General features: G+C 49.4%; 1 protein-coding gene across 1 annotated transcript in view; it reads left to right on the forward strand.

Moving 5' to 3' along the window:
* The window catches only part of ADAMTS2 (ADAM metallopeptidase with thrombospondin type 1 motif 2), a 175635-nt gene that overhangs the window by 126107 nt on the left and 24206 nt on the right, over window positions 1-25322 (forward strand). Inside the window, exons 11-16 of the mRNA XM_049778439.1 lie at window positions 8962-9045; window positions 18684-18840; window positions 22250-22355; window positions 22641-22784; window positions 23475-23607; window positions 23986-24099. Of these exons, the coding sequence (XP_049634396.1) occupies window positions 8962-9045; window positions 18684-18840; window positions 22250-22355; window positions 22641-22784; window positions 23475-23607; window positions 23986-24099 (738 nt within the window). The remainder of the gene's footprint in view (window positions 1-8961; window positions 9046-18683; window positions 18841-22249; window positions 22356-22640; window positions 22785-23474; window positions 23608-23985; window positions 24100-25322) is intronic.

The following is a 25322-nucleotide window of genomic DNA, read 5'->3' on the forward strand; positions in this document are numbered from 1 at the left end:
TTCTTATTTATAAACTAACACACCACCCCATGATTATTTTGTTTGTTTGGTTTTTGGGTCACACCTGGTGGCTCTCAGGTGTTATTCCTGGCTCTTTGCTCAGAAATCGCTCCTGGTGGGCTTGGGTGACCATATGGGCTGCCAGGATTCAAACCATCGTCTGTCCTGGGTCGGCTGTGTGGAAGGCAAACGCCCTACCGCTGTGCTATCTCTTCCGCCACCCCCCCCCCCCAATGACTGTACAAAAGAAAGCTATTGTAACCCTCCCCCCAGAAAGATCTTTTCACCTTAGTGGGGTCATCTGGCTGTCTGCAACTGGCACCTCTGCAGCTCCTTGACCAGGCTCCTCCTCCAGGTATTGGATGCCCTTGGAAGGATCCATTTTTCCCCCTGAGACTGGGTTAACAGATCGAAGTGTCCTGTGTGTCTGGCACATTTTTTTGCCTAGCTCTGTGGAGGGGTCCCTATTGTGCAGGCTTTGGCGGGAAATGTCCAGCCTTTTTTCTGTGTTCTGGAATAATCTGCATCCTTTCACATGTGGGATGTTAGGCAATCTCTAATAAGTAGCAGATAGATCCCAGCTGAGAAAATGGGGAAGGGTGACCCAGCAGCCATGGAGGGATAGACTCAGCTTGTCTGTCTTTCCCTGGAAATCCCCCAGCCCCACCTCTCCTTTGTTCTCTGCAGTGGCAGATGTGATGGCAGCTGACCTGGACCAGATTTCTGGTGAACATCTGGTCAGCCCCCAGGCATTCAGCCTGTTCTGGGATAGTGGCAGCTGGGGGGTGTCCCTTGGGCAGGAATCAGAAAGGGAGAGAAGTGGAGTGTTCTGAACCCAAACAGCTTTAAGAGACTCAATTTCCGCCATCCTTGGTGACAATTCTGCCCATGAATTGAAACTCCAAGTCCTAGAGTTAAATGACTTTCAGATTCATGCATTAGACACACACATCCCCATTCCTAGCACATGTTCCCCACCCATATACACACTTTATTACCTCATTTGGGGCTAATTTGCTTTCAAAGTCCTGGCCTCTAAGAAGTGACTCACTAGGAAGTTTAACTTGATAGAGGGAAGGGGGACTGAAACACTATTGCTGGTGGGCAACTGTGTGTGCCCAGCTGATGGCTCTGGCTGTGGAACGGTCCTGGTGTAGAAGTAAGATCAGACATATGTGGAGACCCTAGAAAGGGCCCAAGTGTGAGAGGTTTTGAAGTGAGAAAGGCTAGGCACTAGACGTGGAGAGAAAGACTTAGCACCTGGAAATTCTCTTGCCACTTTCTGCAACCTCTCACCTCAGACTCCAAGGCTGGGGTGGGTCAAAGATAAGCTGAGCCTCCTGGGAATGGCTGAAATAATCAGAGCTGCAATTTTAACCCCTGCTGCCTCCTGTTTCTCCTCTTCCTCCTGCTCCTCTTTCTGCTTTTTCTCCTTCTCCTCTTCCTCTTTCTCTTACTACTCTTCCTCATCCTCCTGCTTCCCTTTCTCCTGCTTTTCTTTCCCTCTTTCTCTTCTTCCTGTTCCTCCCAGCCCTGAATTTGATCTCTTCTTCAACCTCATTCCTATTCTGAGTGTGTATAAAATGTGGATACCGTCTTTGACTAGAGGGTCACACTAGGATATAAACTCCCTCCCTGCCCTACATCCTCAGAGGTCATATGACTGGAGCAAACATTTCCTGAAGGCCATCAATGGCATGCATGCTAAAGAAGATTGATGCCCTTCCCTTACTCAGACCCTCACCCAGTGCCCACCCCCAGCCAAGCCTTCTCAGCTCCTTGGACCCATGAAATCACTTGAGGAACCCTTTTCTTGAGAGGGGTTGGGCTCTACCAGGCACTACTTGGACTTGATTCCTGATCTGTGCTCTCAGCACTGTTTGGGTGGGCTCTGAGGGGGATCCTCTGAATGTCTGCTATGTGCAAAGTCAGAACCTTACTTTGCCTCTTATTCAGTCTCTCTGGCCAGGGAGGAATTTTTTGGAATGAGCTGATTTTAATGTCCGATTTATAAAGCCACAGCTGGCTGGAGTATTAGTACAGCAGGAAGGGCATTTGCCTTACATTTGACTGACCAGGTTCAATCCCCAGCATCCCAAAGGATCCCCTGCACCTGCCAGGAGTGATTCATTAAAATAAAATATAAAGGCATAACCTGGGGCTGGAGAGAGGAACAGGGCCTAAGCACAGGCTCTGCATGCTGGAGAAGTAAATTTAATCTCCACATTGTCCAGCCCCGAACATCACTGGAAGTGATACCTGAACTCCGAACCTGGAGAAGCCCTCAGCACTGCCAAATGTAGCCCCCAAATCTCCATGCCAGGATTCGCATCACGCCCCTTCTTTTCTTGTCTAATTTAATTTAGAGTTGGCCTGGGTTTCCCCAGGCTCTGCCAGCAATTGCAGACAACGACCTGCGGCCAGCTGGACACTCGTAACCTTCCAAGAACATGGGGGAGACTGGATTTGGCTGGTCCCGACAGCAAAGTCAAGGGCAAGGCTGTTCATGGATTGGTCTGGGAAAGTTGTTTCCATGGTCTCAAGAAAATCATAAAATATCAGGGGTCAGAGAGATAGTTCAGCAGGGAGGGCAGTGCTTGCCTTGCACGTGACTGACCTGGATTCGACCCCTGGCATCCCTTATGGTCCCCCAGTCTGCCAGGAGTGATCCCTGTGTGAAGAGACAGGGGTAAGCCCTAAGCACAATTGGATGTGGCCCCACAAAGAACACACACACACACACACACACACACACACACACACACACACACACACACACAAAGAAACAAAGTCTCTTAAATGGGGAGAAAAAAGAGATTGGATGGGATGTGAGTGAACAAACTTAGTTCCATGTTGTCACATAAAAGCCAGGCACTCACTTCCCTTCCCCTCACCCCATGCCCCAATTTTCCTGCTCTTCCTAGTCCCCAGGTTGTTGGGGGTAATCAGGCTATGGTGGGGACATGGGCCTGGGGTCCCAGAGGAAAGGACATAGCTAGAGAGAAGAGATGAGGGGTTCCTGAAAAGTGCTGGCACACCCATCTGCAGGACCTGGGTCTGGGGTGCTGGTTCCATGCTGCTTAGTCCTGTCTGCAGAGCTCACATCTGGAGGGGCAAGGCACATTTAGTGTGAGGCACTCCCAGAACCCCCTGAAATATGAGATACCCTCAGAAGAGTGAGGACACCCAAAATATCCTGAAATGTGAGTCAGTGCAGTCTCCCCAGCCTTGAGTGACAGTTGAGGAGCTGCTGGTTTCCCAGGGGAGCTGATAGGTGTCAGCATGGAGGAGCCAGTGAGAGCAGACTGCAGGAAGATTGTCACTCTGGCTGACATCAAGACAGCACAGAGCTGTCCTCTCACCCCTAATCCCCAAATACTCACCAGAGAGGACAGCTGGGCTGAGTACTGAAGGCTGACTCCCAGCTCTGTGCTCAGAGCTGACTTTTAGCTCTGACTCCTGGCAGTGCCGGGGATCAAACCCAGGTCAGCTGCATGTATGACCAGCACCTCTTGCTGTCCTCACAGGCCCCTCAGAATGTTTTTTATTTCTTCCTGCACTCCCCTACTCCTCCTTAAAGCAGCAAATGCTGAGGATAAAGAAGTATAGGCAGTCACTGGCAGAAGGAGGAGGGCCAGGATTCTGATTCAGGGCTCACAGGCAGTTCCCTGCGTCACCCCTTTCCCAAGGGTCCCCGAGACTCCCCAGCATAAAATCCTGCATGGTTTAGTCTGGAGTTAAGTCCAGAAGAAATGTTCTGGGGGGGGGGGGTCTTATGGGTGACCCACCTTCTTATCTTCATCTCTCCTCTTTGCATGTGACCTGGATATAAGTTATCATAGGGATAGGGACACTGGCATCCTATGAAATAAAGCACTTCCCCCACCAGTTCCCCTGAAGGCTGGTGAGACTGGGGCACCAGGAGATGGGGGAGGGGACTTGACTGAAAATAATCAAAAAGTGAGGCACTGTAACGCCGGCGGTGGCAGCATCTACTTCTCAATAAAGGAGAGCTTTCTGCTATGTCACTTAAAGGTTGATTGAGGGACCAGAGAGCCAGGACTGTAGGGATGGCTTTCATTTTGCCAACCCAGGTTCAAATCCTGATATCACAAACAATTCCCTAAATCCCTAAGAATGATCCCTGAGTGGAGACCCAGGAGTCAGCCAACCCCCTAAAAAAGAGAAAAAGAAATAAAAAAAAAAGAAATTTCCTAGAATAAGACTATTTCTAGATCCAAGACCAGAGCCAGGGAGCAAGCTGAAAGGACTGAAATCTGTGCCTTTGTGCTTGGAGCCCTGAGTCTGACCCCTATGAACTGCCAGGTGTGGCTTTGGAGGTCACAGCATTGCTGGCCTTTGCATCACTGTATTCTGGGCTGGGAGCTCAGAAACACTGATCTTCACAAATCCAGAATTTCTGGAAGTGGGCCCAGTCTCCCAGACCCCCCAAATGTGTGCAGTAGGGGTCTGCTGGCCTCTTACCTGGGAATTACAACTCTCCTTATTGGAGCCCAGAAATAGTAGGGTATGAGGTGGGAGGACTAGGCATGTGCACAGAAGAGGAGGCCCTGGCTGGTCAGCTGGGGTCCTTCTGGAGCTTACTCAGAGAGGGTAACCCTCTCTTCCGCTCCCTCTCCTCCCCCTGAACTTCTGGATTGTCAGAACCTACAAGCTGGGTGTTCCCATTTCTTTGCAATGGAAATGTTTATAGATTTTTGAGGGGGAGGGGTTGGGCCACATCCGACAACGATATGGGGTTACTCCTAGCTCTACACTCAGGTATCACTCCTGGCGGTGCTCAGGGGACTCAGTGATTAAACTTGGGTTGCCGCTTGCAAGGCAAGTGCCTGATCCACTATACTCTCTGGCCCCAGCAATGGAAATGTCTATTGAGTCCAGGTTTGCTATCCTGCAGTGAGTTGGGGAAACCCAGACCCTCTTGGTGGGGCGAGGGAATGATGTGCTCTCAAATCAATGCTTAGACTTGCATTTTTTTTGCCTTGGTGTTACAAATAGAACCAGATCCTTCTGCATGCAAACCTTTGCTTCCAGTTGGAATTTGATGCCATGTATCTCCGTGTCTCCTGTGCCTCAGCTTTCCCTCTTGTCTTTCCTGCTCTTCCACATTAGGGGGGGGTCCCAGCTCCCCTCTCCCAGCTTGTATCTGCCCTTGCCAGTGAAATCTACCATCTCAAGAGAACTGTTTCATGTCTGCAAAGCCTTGCCCTTGCTGCCTCCTTCTTTCCCGAGTCCTTCCCACCCCCTCTGTCCTTCCCTCCCTGCTCCACAGCAGAAACTTGGCAGCCTCTGAAGGCCCCTACAGACCGGCTGGTGGATTCCCATCCCCTCCCCCCAAAACCCAGAGCCCTGGGCCTCCCTCCATCCTGCGGCTTGAGGCTTCCCTGGAGGTTGAAAGATTCCTGGATCAATTTCTCCAGCCTGGGCTCAAGGACACCTTGGCTGTCTGTATGCTGCACCCACACTGCACCCCCTTCCTGCAGCGTCTGGGTTTCCTGGGTGAGGCAGCCCTGGAGGAGGGGATGGAATTGGCATTTGCTCTCTGATCTGGGGATCCCTGGGGCTGTCCCACATTTCCACCTGCTTCTGTTGTTCCAGTTACTCATTCACCCATTCAACTCTTTTTTTTTTTTTTTTTTCTGGTTTAGTTTTAGGACCACAACTGGCAGTGCTTAGGGTTTTACTCCTGACTTTATGCTCAGGGATGACCCCTTGCTCTGTGCTCAGGAATGAGTCCTGGCTCTGTGCTGAAGGATGAGTCCTGAATCTGTACTCGGGGATCTCTCCTTGCTCTGTCCTCAGAGCTCACTCCTGTCTGTGCTCAGGGATCACTCCTGGCAGTGCTTAGGAACCTAACCCAGGCCAGCCACATTAACTAGCTCTCTAGACCCCTAAGATGTACAGGGGCTACACCTTCTGGTGCCCAGGAAGCCATGCAGGCCCAGAATCAAACTTGGGGCCTTATACATGCTAGGCTTGTGTTGTTTTGGCCCCTTGAACTTTTTTTCCAGACCTCAAGCAAAACTCTTTATTTTATTGGGCCATGCCCTGCTATGCTCAGGGCTTACTCCTGGCTCTGCAGTCCGGGTTCAGTCCAAGCAGGTTCAGAAGACCAGATGGGATTCCAAGGATCTGTTGCTTGCAAGGCAAGAACCTACTCATTTTATTACTCCTGCAAAAATTCTTTATTGAGCAGCTAAAGTATGAGCTATTTGGCAGGGGGGGAGAAAGAGAGAGAGAGAGAGAAAAAGAGAGAGAGAGAGAGAGAGAGAGAGAGAGAGAGAGAGAGAGAGAGAGAGAGAGAGAGAGAGAGAGAGAGAGAGAGAGAGAGAGAGAAAGAGAGAGCAGGAAGGAAAGGACCAACTGGTGTTGAGTTGGGGAGAGAGGACATCAAGGACTGGGCAAAAATGACAGTGGGTGAACTCCAGTGAAGGGGTGTGGGACCTGGTTGGTATGTCAGTGAGTGCTTTCAGGGCTTCTATTAGAAGGGGGCAGGAACCTGAGAAATCAGAGGCTAAGCAAGTACAAAGGCCCTGGGATGAGAAAATAATAGGAAGTGCCAAGGCCCTGGAGGTGGTGGGATAGGACTGAAGATTTGATTCCAAGCACAATGGGAAGGCCTGAGGTGGTGGTGGGGAGAGCTGGAAGGTGAGAGAAGAAACTATCTTCATTTTCATCATCTATTTTGCTTTGCATTTTTGGTTCCCTCCAAATGCTCTTTAGCTATTTCAAGAATTCAGAATTTAAGGGCGGAGGGTGGTTTACTGCATGAAACATCATCCAAGGAGCAGGCAGTGAGACATGGGAGACAGCCAAAGTGGCTGTCTGTGGGCTGGGGCTGCAGGGTGAAGGGGTCCCCAGGGCTGGGATCAGGGAGTCAGCATGAAAAGGCACTAGGGCAGCTCCCAGACACTAGAGAGCCGAGAATCTGCACCATCCTGCCTGCCCAGGATATGAGGGGAAGTCTAATGGGGGCCCATTTGGGGGCTCAGTTCTGCTCCCTGTGTACTCTTTGTTTTCCTTATGTTCCTGTCTAGGGCTGACCACACCTCCCTTTGGTGCATGGGAGGCTGCTAGAAAGGCTGTGTGTGCTTTGGACATTTGAGTGGGGCTAGTGGAGGAGAAAGAAAAGGGGGCTTCCTGCCATTGACCCTTCCAACCCCTCCAAGTCTACATTACAAGGTGGGATGTCCAAGACCTCCTTAAGATTCTTCAGCTGCCCAGGAAAAAAAAAAGGGAGTGCAGGTTCCTCAGGAGATAGCATGAATGTGTCTGGTAGGGAGCACATCCCAGATTAGCCAGGGAAAGGGAGGCCTCCAGACTGTGGACCTGAGTTAGCCCTGCCTTGCTTTAGCACCATCCACACATGCTTCCTATGTGTTAGCCACACCCCACCCTGCACATTAGCCCTGTCCCCCATTTTAGTTCTAAAATGTGCTAACCTGCACATTAGCTCTTGCAGCATTAGCTCCGCCCTCCACCCATGTGATGAGTTCCCACCTTCCACATTGGCCCCATCCTCCACATTAGCTCCTCCCATACACTAGCCCCACCCACATGGTCCTCACATTGTCTTAGCCCTGCCCACTTAGCTTATATTATTAGCCCCACCTTGTGGTTCGTCTTGTGCCTACCACTAGCTCTGCCTTCCATTTGACTACACCTGCTTTGACCTCAGCCACCACGCTCTGCCTGTCTGGCAAGATGCCCCATCTATCCTAGTTTTGAGTTTCCTGGTTAACACATTTCCCCCAGGGTCTTCCTACTCTTTGCAAATAGCAAGGACTGTTGCTAAGATACAGATGATAAAAGTTGTGAGAGGAGCTGTCCAAACCTAGAGACGTCTGTAGGGGGTGGGGCGAGCAATTTAACACAAATTAAATTCAGATTAATGGTTTGTTTCTTTAATTAATTGATTTAGCCTTTGGGGCCATACCTGGTGGTACTCTGGGTCTACTGGCTCGGTGCTTAGGGATCACTACTGGAGGAACTCAGAGAACCCTGTAGGGTGCCAGGGATCAAACCCAGGTCGGTTGTCTGCAAGGCAAACACTCTACCCACTATCCTATAGCTCAGTCCCCAATTTATTGAGGATTTGGGTTGTTCCTGGCTCTGTGCTCAGGAGTGACCCCTGGCAGTGGTGCCAGAGACTGAACCAGGCTCAGCAATGAGCAAGGCAAAAATTTAATCCATGCACTGTGTATATTATATTAGTATATATATAATTTTTTTGGTTTTTGGGTCATACCCGGCAGTGCTCAAGGGTTACTCCTGGCTCTATGCTCAGAAATCATTCCTGGCAGGCTCAGGGGACCATATGGGATGCCGGAATTTGAACTACCGTCCTTCTGTGTCTAAGGCAAATGCCCTACTGCTGTGCTGTCTCTCCGGCCCCATATATATATATATATATATATATATATATATATATATATATTAATGCATGATCTGAGGATATATTATGGTAGGCACATGCTAACTGTGGCAATACATGGCCCTTGAGTATGGGCAGGAGTAACTTTGCTGGTCCCAGTACCTCATTCTGGGGTTCTCACTTTGCCACAGTTCAGTATGCTAAGAATCCCTAGTAATGGCCTCCAGGCCACTTGAACATTGCTTGGGAGGGGCCGGAAAGAATGATTCAGCTACTGCCCCATCCCTGTGGTCTGTAGCCAGTGCTCACTCTTGTCATGTCCCAGTTAGAGGTGAGACCAAATCATGAGTGTGGTGAACCCATCCAAGCTCAAGTCTGGGTGGGAGGAATCCATGTGGATGGAGGTAGCCCATCATCCAAGTAGGTGGGTGGGCCAGAAAGGGAGGAGGAGAAACAGAGCTGTTAGCAGAGGTCTGCAGCTGCTGGGGTACAGATGCTCTTTGAGAAACTGGAACTGGCCTGTGGGTCCCAGGGTTCTGCTGACCTGGTGCTTGTTGTCCTTTCAGGTCAATGAAATCTATCATGATGAATCCCTGGGCGCCCACATCAATGTTGTGCTGGTACGAATTATCCTGTTGAGCCATGCCAAGGTGAGTGCTTCTAGGACTTTCTGGTGCTTTCCAGGATCTTCCTGTGCCTACTAGAACCTTCTGATTGGCTTCTGGTGCCATCCAGAAGGGCACACTGCCTTCTCAAACCTCCTGGAGCTTTCTGGTATCTTTTAAACTCCTTCCACAAACATCTGTACCCCAACTCTCAATGGAATTAAGCCTTCCAGAGCAGTAGGGATCCCTTTGAAAGTGTTTGTGGTTGCCCATTTCTTCCTTCCCACCTGACTTATGCTTCCTACAAGAAAACAAGAAACTTGTTACTATTATCAAACCCCCCCCCCATTTAACTATTTACCTACTTCCCTTCACTTTCACCCCATGATTTACATGGAAGTTTTGGGGCCAGTGAGGTAGCTCAGAACACATGATTGGCATGATTAAGGCCGAGTTCCATCTCCATGCCTGCATGTCCCCCTCCTACTCAGTTGCTCCAAGCACCCCGACCTGAACTGGCCTGAGTTCCATTGAAGTAGCTCGGGGTTCCCAAGCACTGTAAATATATTTTACTGTAGGAACCAGATATAGGACAAGGGCTAATTTGCTAGCCTTGCACAAAGCCAACCCCATTAAATCCCAACACCCTACACGGTTCCCTGAGCACCACTAGAGGCCTCTCCTGAGCACAGAGTCAGGAATAATATTGAGTGCCACAGTGTGTGGCTCTCAAACCACTCCCACAAACCACTCCCATGTCCTCTCTCTCCCCAGGCAGAGTTTGTTTCTTCACTTTCTCCTGAATCCGAGTTTTCCAATCCTTAGCTTGAGGGCCATTAATTACTACGTTTATTCAACTTGTCTATTTTTCTGCCCCAGAGAAAGAGTATGAGAAACTACTGGCTCATGGGAATAGAAAGTAAAGGAGGCAGATTGCTCCACTCTGGGTTTCTTTTTTTTTGGGGGGTGGGTGGGGTGGGGGGACACACCCAGTGGTGCCCAGGCCATATTCCTGGCTCTGTGCTCAGGGATCACTCCTGGCGATGCTCCAGGTACTACATGAGGTATTGTTAATTGGACCTTGATTGGATGCATGCAAGCCAATGGGGGAAGGGACAGACAGACAGACAGAGAGACAGAGAGAGACAGAGACAGAGAGAAAGGAGGGAGTGAGAGAAAGAGGAGAGAGGGAAGGAAAGAGAGAGGGGAAGAAAGAGGAGAGTGAGGGAAAGAGATGGGGAGGTAGAGAGAGACAGGGTTGTGGCAGGTAGAAGAAGGTAGAGAGAGGTTGTAAGGTTAGATTCTGGGGTCACAGATGAGCAGGAGGGGAGCCCGAAATTGCTGAGCAGTGAAGAATCGGGTGCTCTGCAGGATGTGGCTGTCTGGCCTCAGGTGGTTCTGTGCGGGCTGGATTATGGGGAGAAATGACAGGAGAGTGTGAACATCCAGCAGTGTGGGGGTCCCTGAAGCTCTGAACAGGAACCATAGCTGCAGTGATGGAGCAAGTGCAGATGAAAATCTTGAGGGCATTCCAGATAGTGGGGGTGCTCTGGGCTTTATGAATTGGGGACTTGGAATTCTGTGTGCTTGAGAGCAGGTGAGTGAAGATATTAACCCCAGAGATGGGGATCCTGGAGTGGTGAACTGCATGTGGGAAGGTGCAGCAAAGACCAAGCAAGTTTAATTGAGAGACTTATTGAGGAGGATCCCAACCTAGGGGAGCCATGTTTGAGAGAAAGATGAGTTTCATATGCAAAGCCAAAGATGTTGTGTGCAAAGAAATGAGGGTCTTGTGCAAAGGCATGAGTGAGGGACTGCCAACCCCCAAGGGAGAATCCAGGAAGCTTGAGTCCTCCCCCAGCTCTTCAGGCACAGCATATGGAATCTCCTCTCTCATGTCAGAGAAGGTAGATCCTTGGCTTGAGCCATCTGGGAAAATGAGGAACAGATGGGAACATGACAACTGAGTTTTTATTTCACTATATAGAGAGAAAATACTTGTCTCTGAAAGAGTTCTGCGAGGTTCTATTCCCTGTCCTGCCTGGTCCCTGAGCCACACCAGGAGTGACCCTAGAGCCCTGTCAGGGGTTGTCCCTGAGCACTACTGGGTGCTCAGAAAGAAATAAATGGATAGGCCCCAAGCTCTGCTAGGAATGATCCTCAAGCACTGAACCAAGAACTATTCCTGAACACAGAACCAGGGGTGATTCATGAGCACAAAGTCAGAGTGACTCCTCAGCACTGGGCCAGGAGTGATCCTTGATCACTGGTCGGTGTGGCCCCCTCCCTAAATGAATAACTGTCACAATTTCTGAAAACTCTAGCCAACCTTATAATATAAAACCATATCAGGGAAGAAGCAGATACAATTATTTATTTTTGTTTGAGGCCACACCCAGCAACACTCAGGGGTTACTCCTGGCTCTGCACTTGATGATTACTCCAGCTCAGGGACCCATATGGGATCGAAACTGGGTGCCCTCCCCACTGTCCTATCTCCTCAGTCCCCAGACATAATTATTACTAATTATTATTATTAATAATAATAATTAAAAGGGGGAAGAGTCCTAAAAATATTCTAAAACTCACAAAGAATTCATGCTAAACTCTTAAAGTTTCTGGGGTTTTGTGGTCATGCCAGTTAGAAAATAATTATTCAAAAACCAACGTCTGGGGCTGGAGAGATAGTATAGCGGTAGGGCGTTTGCCTTGCAAGCAGCTGATCCAGGAGGGATGGTGGTTCGAATCCGGCTTCCCATATGGTCCCCTGTGCCTGCTAGGCGAGATTTCTGAGCACAGAGCCAGGAGTGACCCCTGAGCACTGCTGCACTGCTGGGTGTTACCCAAACACCAAACAAAAACAAACAAATAAACAAAACATCTGAGCAGTGGAACAATGAAAACCTTTGGGAAAAGGTTATTAGGGACAGAAATTTTCTTCTTACTGAGGTGTCGAAAGTGTCACTGTGTGAAAAAGGCACTAACAAAATAAAGCAGGATTTTCAGGTACAAAATGGTAATAGTCTTCACGGGAGGCAAATTTAATGAAGAGATGTAGTAAGCTCTTCCTCGGGAGAGTGGAAGGGGAGAATTGAAGTGGAATTTTCCCAGATTAATAATTGGAAACTGAAGAAAAGGATTACAGGGTTCATCTAGAACCATCTGAGCCTGAGACAGGCTGGGAAAGTTTTGCAAGGTGAGCAAATAAAAAGAGAGATTGACTTCAAACCTCTTATAAAGTGAATTTAATGAAAATCCAGCTGTGTTTGCATGAGCACTCACAGACTAGTTGAGTTCAGCAGAAGACTCTGGAGATTGATGAAACTGGGAATATGTAGAAAGGAGAGGGTTGAATAGTTGCAAATAAGTAAGTAGCAAACCGGCATTTCCTCGATAGTCAATGAAACATGACATATGCCTCGAGAACATGCAGCAAAGTAACCTGGACAAGTCAAGAAAACAAAAACTGTGATTTATTTTCCTCTAAGCACTTCCTAATCTTAAATCCCAGAGACAAGATAGTCAACATGAATATTGGAAAACTGAAAATATGAAAACCCTTGGGTCTGGAGAGGTAGGACAGTAGGGAAGGCATTGACCTTGGATGTGGCAAATTTGGATTCCATTTCTGGTACCAAGTGTGAGCCTTGAGCACAGAGCCAGGAATGAGCCCTGAGCAGAGCCAGGAGCCAATCCTGAGCATAGAGCTAAGAGTGAGCCACAAGCACAGAACCAAGAGTCAGTCCTGAGCACAGCTACGAGTGAACCTTAAGGAGCTAGAGAAATAGTACAGGTTAGTTATTTGCCTTACATGCAACCCACCCAGGATCAATCCCCAGGACTCCATATGGTCCTGAGCCCACCAGGAAAGATCCCTGAGTTCAGAACCCAGGAGTAACCTTGAGTACTGACTGCTGTGGCCTAAAATCAAAACAAAAACCAAAAGAGGAATGCTTTGAACACTGCCAGGTGTGACCCAAGTGCAATATAAAACCAGGGGCCCAGGGATGTGACAGCAATAGAGCAGTTACCTCTCAGCCGTGGACCCAAACCCAAGTTCAATCCCTGGTTCACCTCACATGTACAGTAGCACAATTGTTTAAGATTTCCCATTGCCACTACAAATTATTTTGTGTTTTTTTTTTGTTTGTTTCAGGGGCTGGAGAGTACTTGTACATGGTTTGATCTCCAGCATCCCATAAGGTTCCCTGAGCTCCTCCAGGAATGAGTTCTGAGTGCAGAGCCAGGAGTAACCCCTGAGCATCACTGGGTGTGTTCAAAATCAAAACAGAACAAAATTAAAAAAAAAAACCCACACATAAACAAAATAATATTTGCAGTATGTCCCAGATATCTTAGTCTATCCTAGTCTGTGGAAAGTCCTTTTGAGGCAGTCACACAAATACAGTTCATTGTAGCCCAAAACATGGAAGCCCAAGGAAAAGTGTGGGTTCTATTGTTGATGAAGGAATTGCAACACAGAATGTGTGTGCAGGAAATCAAGGCTCCTGAGCACTTCTGGAAATCAGCCTGAGCAGGAAATAGCTCCAGAGTATTCCAGAAGTGTGTGTATGGGGGTGGGGGGAGGAGGGAGAGAAATGGAAAGGGGTGGGGAGAGGATAGGAAATCGGATGGAAGAGAGGGAGGGAGGGAAGGAGGGAAGAAGGGAGTAAGGAAGGGATGGCAGAAAGAAAGGAATGGGGAAGGAGAGAAGCAAAAAAAAAGGTAGGAAGGAAAGAAGTGAGAGGAGAAAAGAAGGTAGAAAGGAGGGAGGGAAGGAAAAGAGGTTAGAGAGGAGGGAAGCCGGGAAAATGTAGAGTCCAGGGCACTGCATCAATAATCTGAGTATAATTTATAGTGCAGGAAGCCCAGTTTTTAGTCCTGGTACCTAAGTATCCCCAGAAGAGCCCTCCTAAACACTAACAGGCATGGACCCAAAATTCAAACCAAAGAAAACTCAAAGTAATGATCACCAGAACTTCTGAATGGAGCAGGGCTGAGTTGTATCCTGCTGCCTTCTGGGGGTGAGTGTCTCAGGAAGACAGAGGTGCTCTGGGCTGGACACCCAGGGAAAGAAGGAAAGCAGAAGCTTAGGGTCTTAGCCCAGTGAGATTTCTTCCAGTGTGATGGAAACAATGCAGCACCCCATCCCCCACTCTGAGCAGCCCCATCTCCCGACTTCTTTGGTGTCACTTCTGTGAGTGACAGATCATCTGTCTTCCAGTTTATGGGATGCACGAGTTGGGGCAAGTTTCCCGAAAAACGTTTTCCTCCATTTCTGAAATGCATGCATGCACCCCCCTACTTCCCGAGTCGAAGTAGAGAGATGATCTTATTTTATGCGATGCAATATTACAATATGCCATCAACCAGGGAGCAACACTTGTGGGTTGCATAGCAACTGGCTTTTCAATTGATTTTTTTGAGAAGGCACCAGAAGCCACCAAGAAAGCAGGTTTAAAAAAAAATGTTCCCCCCCTTTGGAGGCTGAAAACTAAAACCAGAAGGGACAGAGCTGCTCAGTAACGAGAGGTCAAGGCCACAAGCTAGTATTTGCAGAGAGAAATGTCAGGGTTTTTTTTGTTAAGGTTTGGAGACTGCATTTGGTGGTACTAAGGTTGACTCCTGACTCGTCTGTGTTCAGGGATCACTCTTGGCTCTGGACTTGGGTCTCAATCTTAGTTCTGTGGTCAGAAATCTATTTTGCCAGTGCTCAGGCAAGACATGTGATGCTAGGTGTTGAATTCAGCTTGTATTATATCTCTGACCCCACATTTTAATTTAATTATTTTTTGTTTGGGGATCACACCTGGATGCACACAGGGATCATAACCTGCTGGGTTCTGGAGACCCCAAGTGTTGTCAAATCTGGGTCAGCAAGGCCTTAACCTCTTCCTACCAAGTTCAAGACTCTTACTTTGAAGATGAAATATCTGGGAGGTTTGTCTTAGAGGAAGACAGGATAGACAGAAATGGGGGACCTGGACCATAATTGTCTTTCTAGCTCCCCCAGAGATAGCTGCATCCCAACTCCCAAATCTGTGTGAACAGTAGCTAGGGATTTTGGGCTTTCCCTTTCACATTCTCCTGACCCTCCTAGACTTCTGCCCCAATTGGGAAGGCTCAGTCCCCTAACCCCATTCCACCCTATACCAATTTTGCAAACGGGGAACTCAAGACATAGGGGGATACTTGTTGAAAGATTGTTGGTTTCTGCTGGCCTAGAAGTGTGTGTGGCTGCCTGCTTAGCTATGCCCTGTAGATCTGTGGCACTTTCAGAGTGTCCCAGTCTCTTCAGGTCTGATCCACTTCCCTGGGCGTGTTCTGGGCTGCAGATGCAAAAGTCAGAAATAATTCCACCTGGCCAAGGAAACAAGGCCCCGAGAGTAAAGCGGGCCACACAACTTCCTGCATGAATTTGGTTTCGTAGCAGACAGCGCCATCTGGTGTTTGTCATAGGTCTCCACGGTGACAAGCGCCACCTGGTGACCAACTCCAGGCTCTGTGCTGCTTTACTGGTCCCTCCTACCATAGACATCAGAACATTCCCAAGTTTCCAGCCCCAATCTTTCCCTTCTTCTTGGTGGAACATGCCTGCACCTCACTAGAGGTTGGGGAGCAAGTGTCACCCTTTCTTCCCTAGCAGGCAACTGGTAGGCTTGTCTTGAGGAGATGGGGGGTGATTTGGACCCCAAAGGGCTACTCCCAGCTAGGGACCAGAGAGGGAAGGGGCATTCAGGCAGTGCTGGGATCAAGTCCAGAACTTCCATCTTGCTGCCCTGTCGACTGTTTCTCAATCTCAACGTGCTTCTCTATTTTTGTTTCATTTGGGTATGGGGCGGGCACATTTGGTGACTTATTCCTGGAACCGTGCTTAGGAATCATTCTTGATGGGGTTTAGGGAACTCTAGGCAGTGTCAGGGACTTAACCTGGGTTGACTAGATGCAAGGCCAGTGCCTTAATCCTTGCCTCTCCAGCCTTCAACACGCTTCTCAAGAGAAAAATCAGTGTGTCTGCTATGCTTGGAGACTGAGCTCAGCGCCCCATGGTTTGGGCATTTGAAAGCACAGCCAGGATGGCAATGTCTGAGGCACACTATGTGATGGCACAGAAGTAGAAAAGACAGTTTCAGTGAATGGTTTCATTTGAGAAATGAGGGTTCCCTAAGGACTGGCCTTTTTCCCTCTCCTGACCTCTGTGCTATTGGTTTTCAGGATGTTTAAATTAGACATCATAAAGGGGGGACAGTTGCTCAAAAATTGAAGTGCATAGAGTCCAGGAGGCAGGCACCCATGAGTGGTTTTTTTTGTTTGTTTGTTTTCCTCTTTCAATATTTTGGAATTTGAGGGCCAGAGTAATAGTACAGGGGTAGGGCAGTTTCCTTGCATGCAACCAACCAGGATTCAAGCACCAAAACTCCATATGGTCCTCCAAACCCCATCAGGAGAGATGCCTAGGCACAGAGCTGTAGTCAATCCTGAGCAATACTGGGATTGGCCCCAAACCATAGATATATGTTTGTCTGTGTATATGTGTGTTAGGAATTTCTGTTAGATCCACCATACCAAGCCAAACAATGACAATATCTGGACTGTTTCCCCAAGAGGATAACCCCCAAGAAGTGAGAGAGCCCCTAAATATAAACACTTCCACTTCCAACCTCTTCTGCTCATCTGTTACTCCATGCTCCCAATTCTGTGACTGGAACATGCCACACACGTACTCCCACTCCCTGTTACTTTTTTGCCCCTGCCCCCCTCTTTATCCATGGAGACACCTTCCCAAAATGCACTGGGACTTCAAGTTTATAGCTGGACACAAATTCATATGAGGGCACTGCTTGAATACTGAGCACAGTTGTGGCTGTCCCAGGGCTCTGCTCTTCCTCTCTGCCACCTACTTGCACCCCTTTGACTCTTAATTCCTACCTGGGATGGTCAGAAGCCTTGAGAAAATTTGACCACAGCAGAGTAACAGAAAATGAATCTGGGGCCCGGAGAGATAGCACAGCGGCGTTTGCCTTGCAAGCAGCCGATCCAGGACCAAAGGTTGTTGGTTCGAATCCCGGTGTCCCATATGGTCCCCTGTGCCTGCCAGGAGCTATTTCTGAGCAGACAGCCAGGAGAAACTCCTGAGCACTGCTGGGTGTGGCCCAAAAACAAACAAACAAACAAACAAACAGAAAATGAATCTGCATGTTTATTGTTTTCTAAAATATGTCTCCCCCAGAAATCCTCAGCCCTATTCAGCCCCTCTAAATTCCCTCTATGGGAGAACAGGGAATCTCCTTAAAACCCCCAAATCTGGACTGAGGTTCCAAACAGCTTCTTCCCTGAACCTCACTTCCCTTCCTTACCAGGTAGCACTGTTTTCTTGCAAAGGGCATGAGTAAGCCAAAGGAAGAGACCAGAAGCAGATCAATATAAATAGTCCAATCAATTAGCCTCCCGCAGCAACAAAATAAATCTCTTTAGCTGCCAGAGGTGAGGAGGGCAGTCTGGCTGTCTGAATATCTAGGAGAAAGGAGACCCCAGTATGGTATGGATGGCTGAAAACTGGAAGGGTGTGGAAAAGGAGTTGTTCATTTACAAACAGGATTTTCAAAATGGTGCACCAGGAAAGCCTGGGAGGGAAAATGGGATGGGGTCCCAGCTCACACTGGATCAAGGCATTTAGTGGGAGGATACACCTGACTATGCACAGGACTAACTCCTGACTCAGGCACTATACCTGGAAGTAACATAAACCCCCCCCAAATATACATATCTAAGAAAGAGGTTTTGTATCACTAAATGGCTTTTTGTTTGTTTGGGTCACATCCAGCAGCGCTTAGGGGTTACTCTTGCCTCTATGCTCCAAAATCGCCACTGGCAGGCACAAGGGACCATATGGGATGCCAGGATTCGAACCACCATCCTTCTGCATGAACGGCAAATGCCTTACCTCCATGCTATCTCTCTGGCCCCCCCTAAATGGCTTTTTGTTTGTTTGTTTGTTTCTTTTTTTTGTTTCTCTAAATGGCTTAATATATTTTCCTCATAGATTCTAGTATTTCAGGGAGGCATTATGGGATCTGGGGATGAAATGTAGACTATGGATGTGATGATTTTGCTGGCTGTGTATGAGGGGGAAATGGAGTGGTTTCCAACCTTCTCTGAAGTTCAGTTTCCTGCCTTCAAGGGTGAAGATACCAGTCCAGAGCCAGGGGTGGTGCTACAGCAGTGTCAGCCCCAGCTGTGGTGTTGCATCCCCATCCCCAGCCATTATTAGGCCAAACCTGGTCATGCTCCCCCTGTCTGACATCCTGACCATAACTCGTCTTGTTCACACCCTAAGCCAAATGGCCACCCAGTCCCAGCCATCATGGCCACACCCCAGCTATCAGGTCATGTCCTGGTCACATCCGCAATAATCCACCGTGCCCTCAATTATGGTTCATGCCCTACCCACGCTTCCAGCATCAGCTGTCCTACTCGAACCCTGATAGAAGCAGACTCCCTGCTGTCCCCATCTTTTTCTCAGGACTTCCCCATCTTTCAAAAACATGGAGCTGAACCGAGAGGCGGAACCTGAAACATCTGCTCTCAGGATTTCTGGTTCAGCTTCTGGAGCAGTTCCAAACATCTGGGGCCCATCAGCCTGTTTCCACCTACTAACTCATCTCTCTGCTGCCTGTCCCCAGTCCACAAGCCTCATCGAGATCGGGAACCCCTCTCAGAGTCTGGAGAACGTGTGTCGCTGGGCCTACCTGCAGCAAAAGCCAGACACAGACCATGTCGAGTACCATGATCATGCCATCTTCCTAACTAGGCAGGATTTTGGACCCTCAGGCATGCAAGGTGAGTCCTGCAGGGTGCCAGTGACAGCCACTGGGAGGCAAGGCTTGAAGGGGCAGGTGGAGGCAAGGAGTGAATGGGGAGACACACACACACACACACACACACACACGCACACAAACACAAACACAAACACACACACACACACTCGTACTATGAGAATCAGCAACCTTAATTTTTCCCCAAGACCGTACCTGACAGAGAAATGACAAACACCTCCTAGATCATGAAAAGTCAGGGTCTTTGTTTGCTTCTAGATTGTGGTTTGTGCCTCACAGCCAAACATGTTCAAGAGCTACTCTGGACATACTGCTCCGGGGACTGTCCAGGAGTTCAATCTGAGCTTCTTGCCTAGTGCCTGCATTCCTGTTCTCTCTATAGCCTCCCATAAAGTGGAATGAGTTTTTCCTACTTTGAAAAGTTCTTTTGGGGGGGGTAAAAGGATTTGACTTACATGTTCATATTTTGACAAGGAGAGATTACCCCCAAGGACAGCCTATTGGCAAAAGTACTTGCCCAGCAAGGGCGAGACTTTAAGTTTGATCCACTTTGTCACCCACATGCATATCACTTCCACCCCATTCAGCAGAGCAAAAAAAAAAAAAAACCCAAAAAGGCTGAGAGAAATCCCCATATCTATTGAGATATGTGAGATAAAATATGTAGATCTATCCAGGGGTCTTCAAACTACGGCCCGCGGGCCACATATTGTATTTATTCCCATTTTGTTTCTTCACTTCTAAATAAGATATATGCAGTGTGCACAGAAATTTGTTCATAATATTTGTTTTCACTATAATCTGGCCCTCCAACAGTCTGAAGGACAGTGAACAGGACCCCTGAATACGATAGAAACATCGATATGAGGTAGAATGATATGAGATATAGACCTAGATCTCTATGGGAGACAGAGAGAGATAGCACAGTGTAGAGGGTACTTGTCTTGCATGCACCAACCCGGGTTCAATACCCAGTACCACATATGTCCCCTGAGCACTAATCCCTGAGTGCAGAGCCAGTAGTAAGAACTGAGCACTCCATGGTCCCAAAGTAAAACAAATAACCACAAAAATATGTGTAGATATCTATATGTCATAGAAAAATAAATATGCAATAGAAACGTGCATATAAGATTGAAATGTGTGTGTGTGTGTGTGTGTGTGTGTGTGCTGGCTCTGCACTCAGGAATCACTCCTGGTAATGCTCAAGGAATCATGTGGAATGCCAGAGATCAAATTCAGGTCAACTTCGTGCAAGGCAAATGTTCTACCTACTGTACTATTGCTTTAACTCCATAAATATAAATATCTATGAGAGAAATGTATATGTGATAGAAGCATATATAGATATATCTGAGACAGAAACATGAAATAGAAGCAGATAGAGACATAAAGATAGAGACCCAATCAGTCCTGGGAAGCCCCAGATTTCTCTTATGAGATTTCTAGAACCCTGACAACATGAATTCATCAATAGAAAGCTATGAAAAAAAGCAGTGAAGGTTCTGGATCAAAGTTGTGGCTGCTACGCATGGAAGCTAAGTAAATGGTTAAAAACTTGTTTCCCAGGCCTGAATTCTATGCAAGCTGTGCGTGCAAACACATAGATTTTTTTTTTCTCTTGACACATTGATTTAAAAACCACTCAATTCCCCCATTCCTATTCTGCAGAGCAAAAAGGAAACTCAAAGGCCAAGAGAGACCCCCCCCATTTTCCTGCAGACTGGAAGCAGCCAGTGCCAAGTTGAACTGTTCCATGTCACATCATACATGGAAACATTTTTTGGGTGGAAGGATATAGGGGGCACACCTGGCAGTGCTCAGGAATTACTCCTGGTGGTGATCAAGAACTATACAGGATACTGGGGATCAAACCTGGGCCAACCACATGCAGGGCAAATACCCTACAGCTGTACTATTGCTCAAGCCCAAATAAGCGGGTATTTTACCCTGGACAAATTGCAGGGCTGGGAGGACAGAGGTCCTGGTGGGAGTCTGCAAAGCTGAGGCTCCTTCTGATGTAGAGAATCGTGGCTGCTCCTCATCTTCGATAGCAGAGGTGGGTCCTGCCTCTTTGTCCTTCATGTCGAGGTCTCCATCCTCTCATTCTTTCTTGGACCTTGCTATGTAACAGTTGCAGTAAGCTGTCTCCTGGGTAGCAAGGAAAATTTTGTAAACCATACAAAATGCAAGAGGCGGGCCCGGAGAGATAGCACAGCGGTGTTTGCCTTGCAAGCAGCCGATCCCGGACCAAAGGTGGTTGGTTCGAATCCCGGTGTCCCATATGGTCCCCCGTGCCTGCCAGGAGCTATTTTTGAGCAGATAGCCAGGAGTAACCCCTGAGCACCGCCGGGTGTGGCCCAAAAAAAAAAAAAAAAAAAAAAAAGAAAAAAAACAAAAAACAAAAAAAAAATGCAAGAGGCCTGAGTTTGAGCCTGCTGTGGCTTACAGTGTCCTCCCCCAAGAAAAGGCCCTAGGGAGGGGCCATACTCATCCATGCATTCCCCCCAAAGTCCACTGACAGGACCGGAGCTGGTAGAAAGGATCTTTCCATCAGCACCTCCCTTTCCCACTCTCCGCTCTGACCCGCTGGTTCCTCCCAGAAGATCCCGCTAAGGGAAGGTAGGAACCAGTGAACCGCTGCACCCTTTGGTAGGGGCTCAGACACACATGTGGGGGTACAGGCTCCGCCCTTCTGCTTCTTCAGGATGCATTCAGGTGTCTCTGCTGTTCAGGACAGGATGTAGGAGCTGGAAGGAGAGGTCACAGGGTTGAGTGAGGAGTTACAGACTAGAATCTAGACTTGATCCCCAACCCCAGAGAGGTGGCCCAGGGGAACCTGAGCACTGCTGGGAATGAAGAAGGAAGGAAGGAATGGAGGGTGGGAGGGAAGGAGGGAGGAGAGAGAAGGAAGGGGTAAGAAGAGGAAGAGCAGGCAATGAGGGAAGGAAGGAAAGAAGGGAATAGGGAATGGAAGTAGAGGAAAAGGAAGTTGGTAGGGAAGGAAGGGAGGAAATAGGGAAGTAGGGGAGAAAGGAAGGAAATAGGAAGAGGAAGGAGGGTAGGAAGGAGGGAGGGAGGGAAGGAAAGGAGAGGAGGTATGGAGGGATAAGAGAAGGAAGGAAGGAAAAAAGGAAGGTGGAAGAGGAGGAAGGGAAGGAGTGAAAGAAGGAACAAGCCAACAGGGAGGCAGAAGGAGGAGAGAAAGACGAGGGAGGGTCTGAGGGCCTCTCTGATTGGAAGGGTGCTTGCAGAAACAGGGGCTCCCAGTTTGCCTGCGAGGCAGTAGTGGTAGGGGAGGGAGAGACTGGATGGCGGCAGAAGGTCCTGGAGGGGTGAGGCTATCTCTGCTCTGGATCCCGTCATGGTGCCCAGACCTCGGGAAGGTAGGCTGAACCCCTGTTCCCCCACAGGCTATGCCCCCGTCACTGGTATGTGCCACCCTGTGCGCAGCTGCACGCTGAACCATGAGGACGGCTTCTCCTCTGCCTTCGTGGTGGCCCACGAGACTGGCCATGTGTAAGTGTCTCCAGGAGCCAGGGACCCCGACACACTGACCCCCAAAGGGAAAAGTTTGCCCCACCCAACACAGGGCCCATCTCTCTGCAGACGGGGTTCAAGGTGGGGTGCAGGGTAGAGCTATGGTGACCGTACCCCCTGCCACTGAAGCACTGCATGAGGAACCCTCACCCCCTTTCTGGCCAGTGGGAATCAGCTGGGACCCAGATGGAGAGGGTGAAGGGCGGCAGCTAACAGGGAAGGATGCCTAGGTGCCCAGTCAGGCTGTCCCTGGTCTCCACACAGGCTGGGCATGGAGCACGATGGACAAGGCAACCGCTGTGGCGACGAGGTGCGGCTGGGGAGCATCATGGCCCCCCTTGTGCAGGCTGCCTTCCACCGCTTCCACTGGTCCCGCTGCAGCCAGCAGGAACTGAGTCGCTACCTGCAGTAAGTACTGGGGGAGTCACGGGGGTCCTGCTGGTGGTGCCTCGCCCTAGCCCTGCCCCTAACACCTCCCAGAATTTTCTCAAGTCCCACCCAACCTTGGCCCCAACCCCAACCTCCTCCTAGGTTGCTAGCTCAAGATGGGGCCATCTGGCCTGACCCAGTCCCCCCCCTCAACCCTGTCTAGGCCACTTCCCGATCCCCAAGAAAGCCCATCTGGCCCCATCACTCACCCCCATTCAGGCCCCAACACAAGGAAGACCTGCCTAGTCTGGCCTAGATCCCGCACCCGACCCTTGGCCCTGCCCCTAACCAGGCCCCATCTCTGGTCTCAACCCAGGTCCCAACTCCTGGGTTCTCTATTGGCCTTGCTCCCAGTCCCAGCCCAGGTCTCCAGCACCATTAGGGCCCTATGGGACCCCCCCCCAACCCTCCAGTTTCAAGGGAAGGAGACCACCACCCCCAGCAGTTGACTTTCCCACCCTAAGAACCCTAAGAGGGGCAGCTAATGTTTTGGAAAGGGGCTCAGATCTGCCCTTGAAGAAATGCCTGGCAGTCCTTGCAGGGAAGTATGCCAGCCCTGAGGGCAGGTTTACTTGCCCCATGCTCACCCCTTCAGGAGGACCTCCTGCTGAGGGGGCCAGCTGGGCTGGTCCCCCTCGAGGCAACTTGGGGTGCATGTGTCCCACGCAGCTCCTACGACTGCCTGCGGGATGACCCCTTCGCACACGACTGGCCAGAACTGCCCCAACTGCCTGGGCTCCATTATTCCATGAACGAGCAGTGCCGCTTTGATTTCGGCCTGGGTTACATGATGTGCACCGCGGTGAGTGGAAATATGGAGAGTATGGAGCCTTCGCATGTCTCCTGAAGCCAGAATTCTTGAAGGCTTCCTGGAGGAGGTGGCAGGGCTACCTGCAAGGCTAGAGAAGGGCTTTGGAGATGAATAGTGGTGACAATGGTGCACCTCTCTGTGGCTTGAAGGAAGGAGACTGGAGTTTTCTCATTTTACGTTGAGGTAACTGTGGCCCTGAGTTTAGTCATCTGTCTCGGGTCACGCAGGAAGCGAGTGATAAAGCTTGATTTCTTCGGGATCTCTGTGAAAGGAGGAAGCATTGTCAGATCTGGGTGTTCCCTGGGTCCTGAGGTTGTGGGGCAGGGGTAGGAGGGAACCTGGTGGCAATCTCAGGGTGCTCTCTTCCAGTTCCGGACATTCGACCCCTGTAAACAGCTATGGTGCAGTCATCCAGACAACCCCTACTTTTGCAAGACCAAGAAGGGACCCCCCCTAGATGGTACCATGTGTGCACAAGGCAAGGTGAGTGGAGGGGTCACGGGGGCAAGTCTCTAGAGCTGAATCACTCGTCAGAGCCCCCAAACCTCCTCCTCTCGCCCCTACACACACCAGCTTCATACCTGTGGTTTTTCCTGGCCATGGCCTCTTATCAGACTCCCCACTCTGAGAAGCTGAGTCAGAGTTCTAGCATCTTTGTGTTCTGTACGTGGATATTTGAGATACCGTTACAGTGGGGTTTGAGGTTCATGGAGTCAAGCATGGCCCCTTCATCCCAGGAACCTCTGTGTTGGGACCTGTGGGTATATGTGTCCCCTGAGTGGCTAAAGGGGCTCGTAGCATCTCCAGATCTCCTTTCCATCCCAAGCAGCTTCACATAAAGGAATCTCAAGTGGCAAGAGCATGGAGCCAGGTCTTTGATAATGCTCAAATCTGTTCCTAGTTCTATGCTCAAGAGCAGGGGTGGCGAACAAGTACAATACAAGATTTTAAACTGTGAGAGCCAGAGAGCCACACCACGCAGTGACCTGTCAAAACAGACAAACACAAAAGCATGTAATTTTAACAATAATCTATTAAACACATATTGCATTTTGCCATTTTGAGTGAAGGTCAAAATCCTGCAGTGATGGTGAGGGTGTGCTGCGTCCTCCACACTAAGAACTCATGGCAAGATGTGACACAACATGTGACACACGGCTTCCCCCACCCCCGCTCGCTGGCCAGTGCAGTTGTTTCCGAGGGATGGGAGACGGGATGCCTCAGCCTGGGGATGGGACTGCACGCTCGGAGATCTCTCCTCAGAGGTCTCTACTCAGAAGCAGCAGAACAAAATCTAAACTTGGCAAGGAGCCACAGTATACAAAAGAATGAGAAGAGGCAAAGAGCCACATTCATTTTGGCCGGGAGCCGCATGTGGCTCAAGAGCCGAGTGTTCGCCACCCCTGCTCAAGAACTTCCCTGGTGGTAGAGTTTCTTCCTGGCACTATGCTCAGGAGAGCCCTCTGGTGGCAGGGGTTATTCCTGGCTCTGTGTTCAGGAGCACCCCCTGGGAGAACATGCTGTGCCGGGTCTCGAATAGCAGCTAGTTTTAACCCTGTCCTATCTTTCCTGTCCAGCTCTATCATTTTAATGACTTGAAAGCAGGGAAAGGGAGAACCTGGAGGAAGTAGACACTCAGGGTTTCAGCATTAACAAAGGCAGGGCAGGGTGGCCCCTGACTTTTATTTATTTTCTGGATTCTGTGC

The sequence above is a fragment of the Suncus etruscus genome, chromosome 8, assembly GCF_024139225.1.
Source record: "Suncus etruscus isolate mSunEtr1 chromosome 8, mSunEtr1.pri.cur, whole genome shotgun sequence".
NCBI classification, from domain to species: Eukaryota; Metazoa; Chordata; class Mammalia; order Eulipotyphla; family Soricidae; genus Suncus; species Suncus etruscus.